This window comes from Melozone crissalis, unplaced genomic scaffold (genome assembly GCF_028551555.1).
Source record: "Melozone crissalis strain CALT ecotype California unplaced genomic scaffold, PUWL_Pcris_2 ptg000005l_1, whole genome shotgun sequence".
Lineage (NCBI taxonomy): Eukaryota > Metazoa > Chordata > Aves > Passeriformes > Passerellidae > Melozone > Melozone crissalis.
In genome coordinates this window covers 46,364,489-46,379,000 of record NW_026535783.1, presented here as the reverse complement: position 1 = coordinate 46,379,000, position 14,512 = coordinate 46,364,489, and the positions used below count along the sequence as shown (strand labels likewise).

The window sequence follows — 14,512 nt, the reverse complement described above, 5'->3', positions numbered from 1 at the left end:
AAGCACAGTGTCAGGTTAGCCTAGTGTATCACACTAGGTGTCAGAACACAGCCTGTCCTAAGAATGGAAAAATAATGTAATTTATTTGAGGGCAGCTTGCTTACAAAGGCTGACATTCAAATGGCTCAAATAAGTGCAACATAAAGGGGGACCAACATGTACCAGGTCACGTACTCTGGAAAGACAGTCAGAGAAACACTCATTATGAGAATACATGGATCTGCTTTTTCAATTTTAATTATCACCTATTCAAATATCATACTTTCTGTATTTTGCTTTCTGCAGCAGGATCTAAGGCACCTTCAAATATCTATGGGAAAACAGTAAGAAGCAAATAAATTAATTATAACACTCATTAAACAAAACAGCATTCACAGGAACACTTTAATATCTATTCAAAATAATTCTCATGTTTTTGCCAAGCTGCCACTGAGCAAAACATTTAGCTAATATTATAAGTTACTGTGTATTTTAGGATGTGATTTACATTTTTTAAGTAATGCAATGTTTTGGAAAAAAACAAAGCTGAAATTTTATATTCATTCATATAGGCATCAACTTCAGAACAGCCTGTAATTTGTAGGGAAAAAATATCAGGTTTACAGTACCCTGAGTAAAATTCTTTGAACTGTAAACCAGAAGAACCACAAGTACAATTGGGAAATATATGTTTGAAAAACACTTGAATTCTTGGCCAATCCTATAGGACACATCCCAAATTAAAATATTAAAAGCTGTAACTGTAAACACCTTAAAGGACAGAAATTTTCCACAGAGGTTATGGGGAAATTAGAAAATGTAAGGAAGTTTTCCTTTATGTTTCTCTGTATTATGTAAAGTGTGTTTGAATGTCTTATAAAAACAAAATCAGTTAAGATATCATCTGTGAAATACCTTTTAAGAAACAAATTCAAATTTGCCTGTCTTTAGCTCTTGTCTATTTTGCTACAATGAATTATGTCTTATTCAAATGCTCTTTGCACACCTTGGAGTGAAATTCTGACCCCTTTGAAGTAAATTGGAATTTTACCACTGATTTTACTTGGGCATAAATATCAGATATTCTATCTATTTAGAGAAGATGCATTCAGCTGCATTCTTCTTGTTTTATTAATATTTGTTACTCTTTTTTTTTTTTAAGGCATCAACGTCCTTCTTTGAATGACAGGAGTGTTTTCAGACAATATTTTAGCAATAGTCTTTTTTAAAGAGGGTTGACCTAAGCAACGTTTTCTCTAAGAAAATGTGCTACTTCACTGTTTGTCAACACCTACTGATGAAGGTGACAGGCACAAAAAAACCCTAATGTGTGGTAAGAAAAAAGATGAACTTATCTAACAAGACCTACTTCATGTGAATTACTTGGTTTAGTAAACGTGTAAGAAACTACTCTTTGGAAGTGGTTATATTTCCCACTTCTGGTCATAACATGGCTGTGGGGTTTCATTGCATAGAGATCGAAGAGTCATGTGTTCAGAGCTGCATCTGCCTTGAGACTGGGAAAAGGCCTTAATGAGAATAATAGTTTAGTTTCCATGTGTAGTTTTCCACTTGTGTCAAGGACAACCAGAGGGGAAAGGAAAAGCAATCATGCTACTCAAAGAAAAGTGTCTTGAGAGCGAGATGTAAACAATTTTAGAGAAACACACAGGTAGTAAGAGTAATTTGGAAAACCATCAAGAAGACTTTGGATCAAATAGATAAGAAATATACTGTTCCTCTAAACTTATTGCATACCTGTTTTGCAAATGGCTTCAGCATGGGCTTGCTTGTCAGTAGCCACAGGCATGCTGCCCTACACCATTTCTTAAAAAACAATCTTCAAACACAACATACATTAACATATAGAAAGGTACAGGAAAAACACTGAGACTCCTCTTATGATCAGTTCCAGGTATGCAAAGGGACACTAAAACCACTCGTCCATCATTAATTTAGATCTTCATTTACATCATGTGTCTTCTATACAGACAGAAAGCTCAACAGATGATAGCCATATTATTATTAGGGCATCATATTGATCCCAGATCAATCATATCTGAATCAAAATAACTTCAATTACCCTCATATAGACTATTGCTGTTACTAATATTAGGTAAGAACTGTCCATGTGGGAGGTGACCTCTCATTACCACTTATGTAAACATTACATATCATAAAATCTTAAAGAAATGTAAAGTTCCATTTGAGGAATGGGCCTAATAATGCATTTTATTATGCTGAGATACATGTGAAACAAGAATAACTTATCACTTGTAAAGATAAATAAGATTACACCTGAATTACATCTCATACAAGACTTGAGACATCAATTTCTATCCCAAAACATACAACAAACCAAAGACACCTTTTCAAAGCACACCTTATGAGACAAGAGAGGAGTAACAGGGGGAAGGCATTCATTCTTTTTGTGTTCGTCCAAGATGCACAAACTGAGAAATATCTTGGTTTCTCAGCCAGAAACACACCAGAAAATGTAACCTTATGAAAGAAAAGAATACTTTCACATGAAACTGCTTGGTCTAGTCTTAGGCATGTGCACCAGTCCAGGTCTGCAGGACCCTATCTCAGAATGGACTCAGTGGCCCCTGGTGTTATTACTGATAACCTCAAAATGCCAAGTTAAGAGCTGTCATTGGGAGTTCTTTCATTTTGTATTTTTGGCTTTTATCGTCCCCTGTAACAGGGACTAAATTTCGTAGGCCTTAGCATTACACAGAAACATTTGATTACAAGAAAATGATTGAATGAAAATCATTATTTTCTTTTTCTTCTATCTGATGAGGACTTTTGTGAGCAACATACTAGTATTATCCCTTTGGCCACAGCAGTAATGCTTTTGTTATATGAACAACACACAGCAACAGGTCCCCTACCTTGCCATTTAAGCTAAAGTTTTCCTGACGTATTTTTCTTGCAGACTTCACACCTGCAACCCCCAAAGAATCAGTCAGCACCTCGTGTTTGGAGGAAGAGCTAAACAGCCAATCCATGGGTAAAAAAGTTGGGCTACAACGAGGGCACATTTTAACCTCTGCAGGGGCGCTATCACAAAGGTATGGCCTCATTGTATCCTAACTTCCATTCCCAGATGAGAGCCAAGCTATTACAACACCCTAGACAGCACCCTAGGAGCTCTTAGAACTGAAGGATCGTATATACATGTACACACATACACACACGTGGTTGTTTGCCAGCGCCGTGCAGCAGCCTGCAGAGAGGTGAGCGGCCTTCCAGCGGCACAGAAAAGGCAGGATTAGGGAAAGGCATAGGGACAGCCGACGGCACAGGACAGGGCCAGCGGCAGAGACAGCCATGAAGCAGGGACAAAGGCGGACGCACGGACAGAGGCACCGGCCACGGCAAGGGCCGGAGCCGGGGCCGGGGCGGAGCCGGGGCCGAGGCGGACCCGCGGCAGCGCCCGCCCCGCCCCGCCCGCCGCGCTGCCTCCAGTGCCGCCCCTGAGGCGCGCCCGCCACTCGCTCCTCCCGACGCGCCGAGGGCGGGCGCTCCCGGCCGCGCTGCCATCGGCGGAAGTGTCGCTACCCCAGTTCCGGCGAACGGGTCGCGCCGCCGGGACGGCACCGGGCATGGCGCTGTGGCTGCCGCGCTCCCGGGACGGCGGCGCCCCGGAGGAGGAGGACGAGGAGCGGACACAGGCTGCCGCCTTCCACCAGCGCTTGCCGGAGGTGGAGGTACGCCCGTGCCCCGCAGCCCCGGCCCCCCGCCCCGCGTCTGGCGCCCGGGGGCGCGGTGCGGGTCGGTGCCGGGCGGCGCGGCCCGCGGAGGGGCGGCGGCGGGAGCGGGGTCGCCGTGTCGGGACGGGGCCGTGCCGGAGCGTCCGCCGGGGCTCCGAGGGCCGGTGGGGACAGGTGGGGTCTGACGGGCCGCCCTGGTAACAGCTCCACCGCGGGCAGGCGATGCGGAAGGAGCTGGGCTGGAGTTATCCCGGCGTCCCCGTGCCCAGGGAGCAGATAGGGAGGCGGTGTGTTTCTCTGTTGGCCGGGGCGAGGCGGCGATTTGTAAACGCGTTGTGAGGAATTCTGTGTGGTCTCGCAAGCAGCTGCCATTACGTTACCCTTCCAACGGTGGAATTTTCTTCTTGTTACTGCAGAAATAAAAATGCTGTAATTCTCAAACAAAGTTGGGACAATAAGTTTGATTTACTTGCGTTAAAGTTTCCTTCAGATAGTCTTTCACAAATTATCCTTCGTGTGCCCCTGCCAGAGGCTATCAGCACTGCAGATTTCATAACGTGGCAGTGGAAGGCTGAGGAACTAATGCATATGGATGCATTTTTCTTCACTCTTGGTGGGAAAGGCTTGGCATATTAGTGAGTGTAAATTCTGAGCACACACCTGGAAATAATATAAATAGGGTTGCTTAAGGTGTCCCTTTTCTCTCCCAGCTATGAGTGGTGACATCCTCAACAGATTTGACCTGAAGGAGCACATGTTTGTGCTGGGCCTTGGCCACTTTATAACTTAAATACCACTTCTTGTGCCAATTCAAGAGAAGATGTTGGCCATTTGTTTGGGTACTAATACTGAAATGCAGGCAGCAGTTACTTTACTGTTGTGATCTGACATCGTAAGCCCAATACTTTCTTATCAGAAGTATATATTCAGAGTATTCTCACACTTGGCTGCTGCTAATGTTCCAGCCCTAAGACAGCCAGAGGGATTTCAGCTGTGTCAAAAGTATTTTTGCAGTCTGGAGACTATTACTGATAGCAGCACATGATCCATGATTTTGCAAATAAACTTAATAAACTTAGGGTGACTCGAATTGGAAATCTCTTTCTAGAAGACATAACTGTACATTGCCATGCTTCATCACTTCTGCTGTTATAATGCTGTGTATCTAAGGTGCCTTCCAGGTGCATTTTTATTAGCTTTGGGATTTAGGCCAGTCTGCTTCTATAGAAACTGTAAATCAACATTTTTCTCTCCATAAATAGCATGTCTGATTTTCCTCACAGACATACAGCCAAGGGATTGAATTAGCCTGCCAAAAAGAAAGAGAATTTGTGAAGCACTCTGTAGAATGCACATGGAACCTAGCAGAAGCCCAGCAAAAATTTGGTAGTTTAGCACTGCATAATTCAGAATCCTGTGATCAGGAATCTGCTCAAGCAAGGACTGAAGCTGCCGAGTTGAGATGGAGAGAGGAAGAGTGGAGAAGAAAAGAAGAAGCGCTAAACCAGAGGGAACGACAGAATCTATGGAACACAGATCCTGTTAGTAAAGAAGTTTTTAATAAGGTATGACCTACATCATTGTGCATGGAAGCAAGTACTAGCCTGTTTTGTTCATTCCAGTTGTTACGTGTCTCTGAGTGTCTTCTGTGTCTTGTACAGCACAAAAACACAATATGTCACTCACCTCTGTGCCTGGGAGGGTCATGGAATATACCACGGAATAGACCTTTCTAGGAGCTGTGCTCAGGCACACGTAGGACAGGGAGGTGGTTCGGGACATTCAGCACAGCTGCACCAAGGGTGGGTCCTGCCAGACCAATTCTTCAGTGGCCTTATCAGTGTCCTGTGATGAGGTGGTGGCATCAGTGGACTGGTTAAGGGTGACAGATGTCATTTATCTGGACTTCTGCAAAGCCTTGAATGTGGTCTCATACAGCATCCTTCTCTTAAACTGGAGTTAGACAGATTTGATGAGTGAACTGTTAGGTGGATAAGGAAGTGGTTGGTTGGTGGCATGCAAAGGGTAGTGGTCAATGGCTCAGAGTCCAATGGACACAAGGATGGTGTCCGTCAGGGGTCTGTACTGGGACCAGTGTTATGTCTTCATTAAAATTAAACAGACTGATTGGATGCAACTTTCAGGAAGTTTGCAGATATCAAGCTGAGTGGTGCAGTTATCAGACGTGAAGGAAACCTTCCAGAGGACCTGAACAAGATGCGGAACTGGGTCCATGGGGATCTCCTGTGTTTTAACAAGGCCATGTGCAAGGTGCTGAACCTGGGTCAGGGCAACCCCCAGTCTCAGCACAGGCTGGGCATGAACAGATCCCAGCAGCCCTGCCCAGAAGGAATTGGGGGCGCTGGTGGGTGAGAGGCTGGACCTGACCCAGCCATGAGCACTGCCAGCCCAGAGAGCCACACGTGTCCTGGGCTGCATCCAGAGCAGGGTGGGCAGCAGGGCAGGGAGGGGATTCTGCCCCTCTGCTCTGCTCTGCTGACCCACCCCAAAGTAATGCACCCAGTTCTGGGGTCCCCAATACAAGAAGGACTCCTGTTGGACAGCTGCAGAGGAGCACTACAGAGCTGATCAGAGGGCTGGAGCGCCTTTCCTACAAGGAAAGGCTTGGAGAGCTGGAGTTGTTCACTTGAAGAAAAGAAGGCTCCAGGGAGCCCTAATTTACCTTCATGTGACCTTTCAGTACTTAAAGGGCCTTGTAAGAAAGAGGGAGAAAAACATTTTTTATCACAGCCTGTGCTGACAGGACAAGAGGAAATGGCTTTAAATTCAAAGATGGTAGGTTTAGATTGGATGTAAGCAAGATTCTTTTTTATTATTAGGATATTAGGACGCTGGAACCAATTGCCCAGGGAAGCTGTAGATACCAAATCCCTAGAAGCAACAGATTGGACTGGTTTTGGAGCAACCTAATCCAGTGGAGGATGTTCTTGCCTGGGCAGGGATGGTTGAAACTCTTTGGTCTTTAAATGTCCCATCTGACCCAGAGTATGCAACTGTTAGTTTGCCTCTAATACTGTCTACTGTAATACAAATTACTTATCATGAACTTTTTTTAATAGGAGGATCTTATCTTTGATTTCACAATTTAATTTCAACAGCTATCATTGCCTTTTCCTGAGCCCTAAAGTCACAAGCCAGACACAGTCAGGTGATAAATTTGGTTAATGTTTTGTGAAGGGTCCCTTCAGATGCACAACACACCAAAATACACGCTGAAAAATGCACTGAAGGTGCACATGTGACATAAACTACAGTTTTACGAGCGTAGCAAATTAGCATAATTGAGAAGAATATCCAATTAGAAACACAGATGTTGAGGTAATTCCCCCTCTTCGTTCAACTCTCTTCTGAAGCCCCAATTCCTGTCTAGTGCTTTATGGCGGAGTGTTGTCCTTGGTTTCAGAAGAAACTAGATGAGGATTGAGCTTTTAGGAATGTATTTTGTCTTTCTTGCTAACCGAGTAGGTGAAATTCTAGCTATGAATCTATATAGTTATACAATAATAGGCTACAGAGCTACAAATGGACATTAAGAATATAAAAAAGCAGTTTCTCATCACTATCACATCTCCTAATTTCTCCTAATCCAGACTGCAAGGTACATGATTCTCATTACTAACAAATCAGTAAGTTCCTATATGAAAACAGAAGTTTTTCAGAGATTATAAGGAAACTTTAGAATTCTGTTACTAGGTTAGACACTTTCTGAAAAAAATCTTCCTCAAATATGATACAACTCTAAAATTAGAACATAGCCATTTAAATGGTAACAAAGTATAATAACTCCTTTATGTCACTAAACAGTATGTGTGGATTTTATGTGATAGTACAATCTTTCTCTTCCTCAGAGTTTTATTAATCAAAAAAGAAAAGAAATTGAAGATGAGGCTGTGTCTGAACCACTGATGCAAAAACATGAACAAAAGATTAGACACTTTGGTGAGTGTGTTTTTCCAACATCTTGTGGCTCCTACAGAATTTGTTGATTTGCTCATTCTTGTACAGAATGAATGCTAATAAATGAAAGACCTAAATGACAGACTGTTCAGTTTTATTTTATCAGGACTTCAGGGATATCCCACACCAGTGGGAAAAGGCAGGGACATTCCTAGACATATAAGTTATGTATATAAAAGTGCATGGGTCATCCATGGCTCTCTCCTTTTTTAAAGGAGATTAAGTTAAATGTTTTATTAAATTATTTTCTGTTACTTGTTAATTTATAAGGGTAATGACTGATTAAATGGACATATTTGTTAACACCTACACTGGGAGTATGTATGCTCAGAATTATGTATTTAAAACTATACTTAGTTATCCACTAGGTGTCACTTTAGCTCTGTCGTAATTATTAAACCCGACTGAGCACTAAACTGATCTTGTAATGTGATCTAAAATTTGTATGGTTCTCTGAAGTGCTTGCCATTCAGGCTGGTTTCATGCTATAGTATAGTACAGCCATATTTGGAATTCTGGAACAATCAAGAATAAGACTGTATTGGCAGAATTCAGTTGTTCTTACAAAGTTGTTTTTACTTTTTTTTTTTTGGCTTCTGAGGGACTTAAAGCTGTTTTAAAGAAAGGGCTTTAAAAAGAAAAGGGCTTTTAAAGAAAGGGCTGTTAACCTTAGCAAGCCTTTCAAGTATCAAGTAAAGGCAAAACACTGTCAAGAGTATGCAAATAGTAGTAAATTGGCACAGGTTCTCTTAAGTACCTGAACTGTTCAGTGTAATGATATTGGAATTAGAAAACATCTCTCCTGCTGTTCATTTCAGCAGGTAAAAAAAGAAGAGACTATCTTGTAGGCTTCCTAGCTGAGAGTTGGGCAAAATTACTCTTTGTCTAAATTCAAATTAGACTGTTAAAAGAAGCAGTCTTATTACAGAAGGTAATTTTTTTTTATACTGCCTGTGTTCAAAGCCATGTTATTATTTTAATTTGTGATACATAAGTCCATTGTAGAAAGCCACAGTACATTAATGCTTTCTGAAGTCACTTGTTGCATGCTAGCTGCTGCCGAGGGGCAGTGTGGACTTCGTTATATTGCATGAGTCCTGCTTCTGGATCCTCTTCTGGCTTCAAAACAATGAAGAACTTACACAGAGTAACTTGAAAACAGTCAAAAGAAATACAACCTGTTGCTTTCTCTTTCAGCATTTGTTTGCTAGAACTAAGATTAGCTCAGGTCATTACCATTGAATTATCTTCAGCCCTGTTGTAATTATGTGCTGATGGACAGGTGAAGCTGTGCATGTGGTACCTGTTGCCAATAATGACTGTCAGAAACAGGACAACTTGAAGAAGTGCTATGAGTATTGAGTTCTGATTTTTACATTTGGCTTGTTACTTGAAGCTAGTGCCATGATACTGCCATTCAAAGTTCTAATTAACTTTCCAATACTGGTGGGGGTTTGTTTTTTGAGATCAAGCTGTTTTTATAATTAATTTGAATTCTCTAAAAGTCTAGCAAGCTGTATCTTAGAAGCACTTTAATTTTTGACAGGTTACATGTTCTGTTCTTTTATTTGCAAACATTTAGAGGATTGGTGTTTGTTAGAATCACTTAATGTAAATATCTGTCCATAAACTTTTTAAGCTATTTGGTGTTGTAACTAGCAGGTATCTGCACCATTTTGTTAGCTTGTGAGAACTGATTAAAAATAAATTATCAGCATTACTAGAAGTGCATGACTGTTATAATCTACTTTTAGTATCTTCAAAGACTAATTATGCCTTCTAGTAGTGCTCTTTCAGCATTGGCTAGATGTATAAATAAAACCCCCACATTTAGCTGCATACTATTATTCTGAGGTTAATAAATTGCCAAGTTGTTATGTATCCTTGGTATCAACACAGGTAACTTCCTTGCTGCATTAAATCATTTATCTTTTTAGAATATCTTAACTGTGTTTCTCTTATTAGGCATGCTGAGCAGATGGGATGATAGTCAAAGGTTTTTGTCTGATCACCCATACCTTGTATGTGAAGAAACATCTAGGTATCTCATGTTGTGGTGTTTTCATCTAGAAGCTGAACAGGTATGAAGATGTTTAAATCTTTGGAAGCACACATTTTCCTATTTGCACAGTAGAGATGTGACCAACTTCATTAGCTGTTTAACTGTTCTTCCAGCCCCCTCTACTTTATTGATAGTGCATTGTCACATTTATGTCTAGTTATACCTAACTATGAGTCCTCTTGTTTCTGTAAGCATCAGTTCACATCTGCTTAGGAACTGGAACAACAGGGAAATTCTGCTGAATTTTAGAAATATATCTTTAAATCATAACTTTAACTTTTTTCTTTTTTTCAGAAAAGAGCTCTGATGGAGCAAGTAGCACACCAAGCAGTTGTAATGCAGTTTATTATAGAAATTGCCAGAAGCTGCAATGTGGATCCAAGAGGATGTTTTCGTCTCTTTTTCCAAAAAGCCAAAGTAAGTCAACTTGGGTAATAATGTGAGAAACTCTTGATACAGTACAAGTGTTTTAGAAGGGATTTCTTCCAACCATGTGAGGCTAAATAATTTTTTGACTGATTTAGGCTTATGGGAACGAGTTTTGATAGCAATTATTTTCTAGATAGAACATTTCGTTATAATTCTGGTTCTGCTTAAATGAAAGCTTAGTGAATTTTGCTTGTTGTAGGTGGAAAGCAAAATGCGGCTGGGGGACAGCAGGTGTGTCGCAGACAAGTAATAACTAAGTAACAACAGCAAACACCAACTGATCTTAAACTGGTCTGACTGTTGACTAATTACAAACGTTTTCAAAGTCTCCCCCTTACTGTGAGGCAGCTATATAAAGTGTCCCTTTCTCATGACTGAAATAGGGCAATCCAGAGCTTTGTAGGAAAAAGGTGGGAAAACTGAAACTGTGATTTGTTACAGACTGTGTTTAGTTGTTCAAGACTCTAATGGATGCTAATATTGCCTAAACTAGTATACTTAAAATGTGGGTTAGTTTGTGCTTTACTTTTGATCAAAGGGCTTCAACAAGCACCTGTTGTAAGGATACCTTCTGAGTTGGAATAAATTACAGGCTAAAATTAGGTTTGCTTTTACATGTTCTCAGACAAATCAGCTACTTTACTTATGCATATAAATGCTACAGATTGTCTTAAAAAGAAATCTACATGAAAGATAACTTTAAATTGACTAACTTTATCCCTGAGTTGTTCACAGTTGTTATTCCCCAAAAGGTATAACATGTCATTACTGCCTGGATTTTTTTTCAGCACTGTGTAAGCTTACAATTCAAAAGAACAAATTGCTAAAGAACGAATACTTCATTTTTTTCTTGGCAGACAGGAGAAGGCTACTTTGAGGCCTTTAAAAGTGAACTTGAGGCTTTCAAGGCGAGAGTGAGAATCTGGTCACAATCACATGGCTTTCAGACCATGTTACTCCATGATCTCAATGTCAGTCCTGGCTGTGTGGGAGAATGGACATCTTTTTTACAGGTAGGTTTATTATTTCCAAAATTTAATTGAACTAAGGTAGGATTAGGTCCTGCCTAGAGAAGCTGTACCTTTCTGAGATATAAAGAGGATTATTTCTTGAATTGCCAGTGCTTAGGATATATCATGCAGTTTTATTAATACACAAGGCATTTATGGCCTTTCTTTTTACTTGCTGGAATTCACAGCATCAGCAAAAGGTCAAAAGTATATGTTTGTTCATTGCCTTTACATTTTCCTTCCTAAAATAAACACTGCATGATAAATCTGATCAGATCTTAGAACTGTATTCCCAGTCATCACCACTAGCAGTGTAAAATCCTGGGATCAGTCAAGTAAGTTACAGAGTCATAGAATGGTTTGAGTTGGAGCAGACCCTAAAGATCATCTAGTTCCAAACTCCCTGCCACGGCAGGGACACCTTTCATAGGCCAGACAGCCCCATCCAGCCAGGCCTTCACAACTTCTTTGGGCAAGAGAAGTCAAGTTTAAGGAAAGTCTTCCTGTTAAAGGGTATACTTAGGTGTTTTTTGCAGTTCCAGTTAGGGCCACATTCTGTAATGAAGAAACAACTTAAAAGATTGTCAAAAATTATGTATTAGGAAAGGAGTCACAATTGAAAGTACTTGTTTGAAATAATTTGACTAAAGTACCTCTCAGAGGTATCAACAGATCAAACAGCTGAATTTTATATAAATGTGCAGTTAGGTGCTAGAAGTATTAAGACCAAATACAAGCTATGCTAGGAAATTTAAAAAATTCTTGACATAGTGACAAAATACTGGTGGAGGATGTTTTCAGATCTTACTTCCTTTTTATTGTAAATTTGTCTCATCATAACATGGACAATGGAAACAGTCTCTGTTTCTCTCTCTCTGTTTCTCCCTCCATCTATGTAATTATGAAGCATTAAGCTGTCAGTTTTTCATCTGTTGCAGAACACAGGAGATCTACAAGGTTCCATAAACACAGATGTCTGCAGTTTCAACTCTGTGATACAAAGAGATGAAGAAGAATCCAAAATGATGGACACATTATAGTACTTTTAAGACTGAGGCCAAGTACTCCTTTATTTCCCTTTTTTTTTTCCCCCAAAGAAACAAACATGGCTATTTTCTTGACACTTATTTTTCTGGGTACTGCACTTTATTTTTAGTGTCAGATTTTTGTTGTTTTGATTTGGTTTGGGGGAGGGACTTTGAAGGGTGAGTAATTAAGAAAAAACTTGTAATATTGTTTGAAATGTGCTGCTAGGTTTTTAGTTGTCCTTGAAGAGCAGGGTTCTTATATTGCCGAATGTGAAACTGGATGTGTTTTCTGCTACTAACCTTGCCTTTCATGACTTTAGAAATTAAACATCTGCACAAATACAATGTTTACAAGAAGCAGCAGATTCTTGGTAGAATCTGCTATTGTCTTACTACAGATATGGATATGTTTTACTCTGAATATTGGAGATTGCAACTGTATTCATGCTACCTTGCTGACAGTATAAGCTCTCAAATTTGGTTATCACTAATAGCAATAAATCAGTATCTGGTATCAGTATTTCTGATCTGAATGGATTAGATTAAAACACTGGCTTTCTACCTCTACTAAGGGGATATAAATGTTATATTGTACTTTCATTAAACATAACTTGGTTTAATCCTAAAACATAACATCACTTGTCTACAAATGAATGCTGAGTTGTATGATTTCTGGGAGTCTGGTTCTTTTCTTGTTCATCAGGCTAACTTCAGATTATTTTTTTATACCCAAGTCTTGTTATGGTTGAAGTCATTGATGAAGGGAACTTGTACAAGGGTTAGGCTAAGACCTCAGTTTAAACAAAAAGCTTTGTTACAAGTCACATAGGGTGAAGTGTCATGCACTGTTTGAAAGTTACTTCATACGTTATTCAACCAAATTGGGTTTCTGACATTGTAAACTCAAACATTAAGTGGAAAAGCATTAGAAGCTTCTTGTTTAAGAAGCTGGAAATCCAAATACATTTTATAGACAACAGAATCTTGCACTCCAGAACTCTGCTGTGCTTTTCTAACGTGCTGCTATTACAGCAAGTTAGTTATGTATACTTTAATTGGAAGAGTAGCAAAGACAGCTTATGCCTCCCATACATATTCTTCATGCATTACTGAATTGTCCTGATTTTATGTAGGTTTGGAAGACATATTGATTTCAAAAGTTCAGTGGTCATAGCCTACCTTGTTTTTAGTTCATGCAGAACAACCCCACAAGTGCCACAAGCTGATACAGAGTGGCTGGAAAGCTGCTCACAGGAAAAGGCCCTGGGGGTGCTGGTGCCAGCAGCTGAGCATGAGCCAGCAGTGCCCAGGTGGCCAAGAAGGCCAATGGCATCCTGGCCTGTGCCAGCAATGGTGTGGCCAGCAGGAGCAGGGCAGGGATTGACCCCCCGTACTCAGCACTGGTGAGGCCACACCTCAAATCTTGTGCTCAGTTTTGGGCCCTTTACTCCAGGAAGGACATGGAGCTGCTGGAGCATGTCTGGAGAGGGGCAGTGGAGCTGGTGAAGCAGTGGAGCACAAGTCCTGGGAGGAGCAGCTCATTGAGTTGGGGTTGTTCAGGCTGGTGAAAAGGAGGCTCAGGGGCACATTATCACTCTCTACAACTGCCTGAAAGGAGGGTATAGCTGGGTGGGGTTTGCCCTCTTCTCTCAGGTAAGAAGTAACAGGACAAGAGGAAATGGCCTCCAGCTGTGCCCAGGCCAGTTCAGGTTGGACATCAGGAGGACTTCCTTCACTGAAAGGTTTGCCAAGCATTAAAATGGAAGTGTTGGAGTCACCATCCCTGGGAGTCATTGAGAAATGATTGGACATGGCACCTAGTGCTGTGAGTTATTTGGCAGGGTGGTGATGGTTAGAGGTTGAACTCAATGATTTAGGAATTTTTTTTCCAACCTTAATTATTATGTGATTCGGGAAATAGATTCAAGTAATTTTCAGTTTTGCCTACAGCCAAGTCTGCAGAATATACCAGTGTGTTAGTACCAATGCAATAACAAATACACTCAGAAGTAGCTTTCCATATGACTTCTGTTCTCTAGCCTTCTTTTGCAAACAGACTGAAGAGCAAGGAGCAGTTCTGTCCCACATGCAAATTTGAGACAAAAAGTACAAATTTCTACTGCATCTGGTTAAACTTGGCAAATCCTCCAGGAAAGGGTAAGCAAACGCTGCCTCCTCCTTAATAATTAGTTAAATATTAAAGGAAACTTAAAGGGAAACAAGTAACTTCAGGTTGTTTTTTAACTGAATGTTGTATGCAAGGGTAGTAAGGGCAATATAGCACAGTGACTTGCTACCCTTAGCAGT

The 14,512-nt window shown here is 40.7% G+C and overlaps 1 protein-coding gene across 1 annotated transcript; it reads left to right on the top strand.

Moving 5' to 3' along the window:
- Positions 1 to 3,545: 3,545 nt before the first annotated feature.
- CDC37L1 (cell division cycle 37 like 1, HSP90 cochaperone) lies at positions 3,546 to 13,472 on the top strand. The gene is made up of 7 exons (XM_054284141.1): positions 3,546 to 3,695; positions 4,982 to 5,263; positions 7,568 to 7,658; positions 9,642 to 9,757; positions 10,033 to 10,155; positions 11,025 to 11,180; positions 12,116 to 13,472. Exons 1-7 carry the CDS (start codon positions 3,591 to 3,593, stop codon positions 12,215 to 12,217), a joined length of 975 nt encoding a protein of 324 aa, XP_054140116.1. The 5' UTR covers positions 3,546 to 3,590; the 3' UTR covers positions 12,218 to 13,472.
- Positions 13,473 to 14,512: the final 1,040 nt, after the last annotated feature.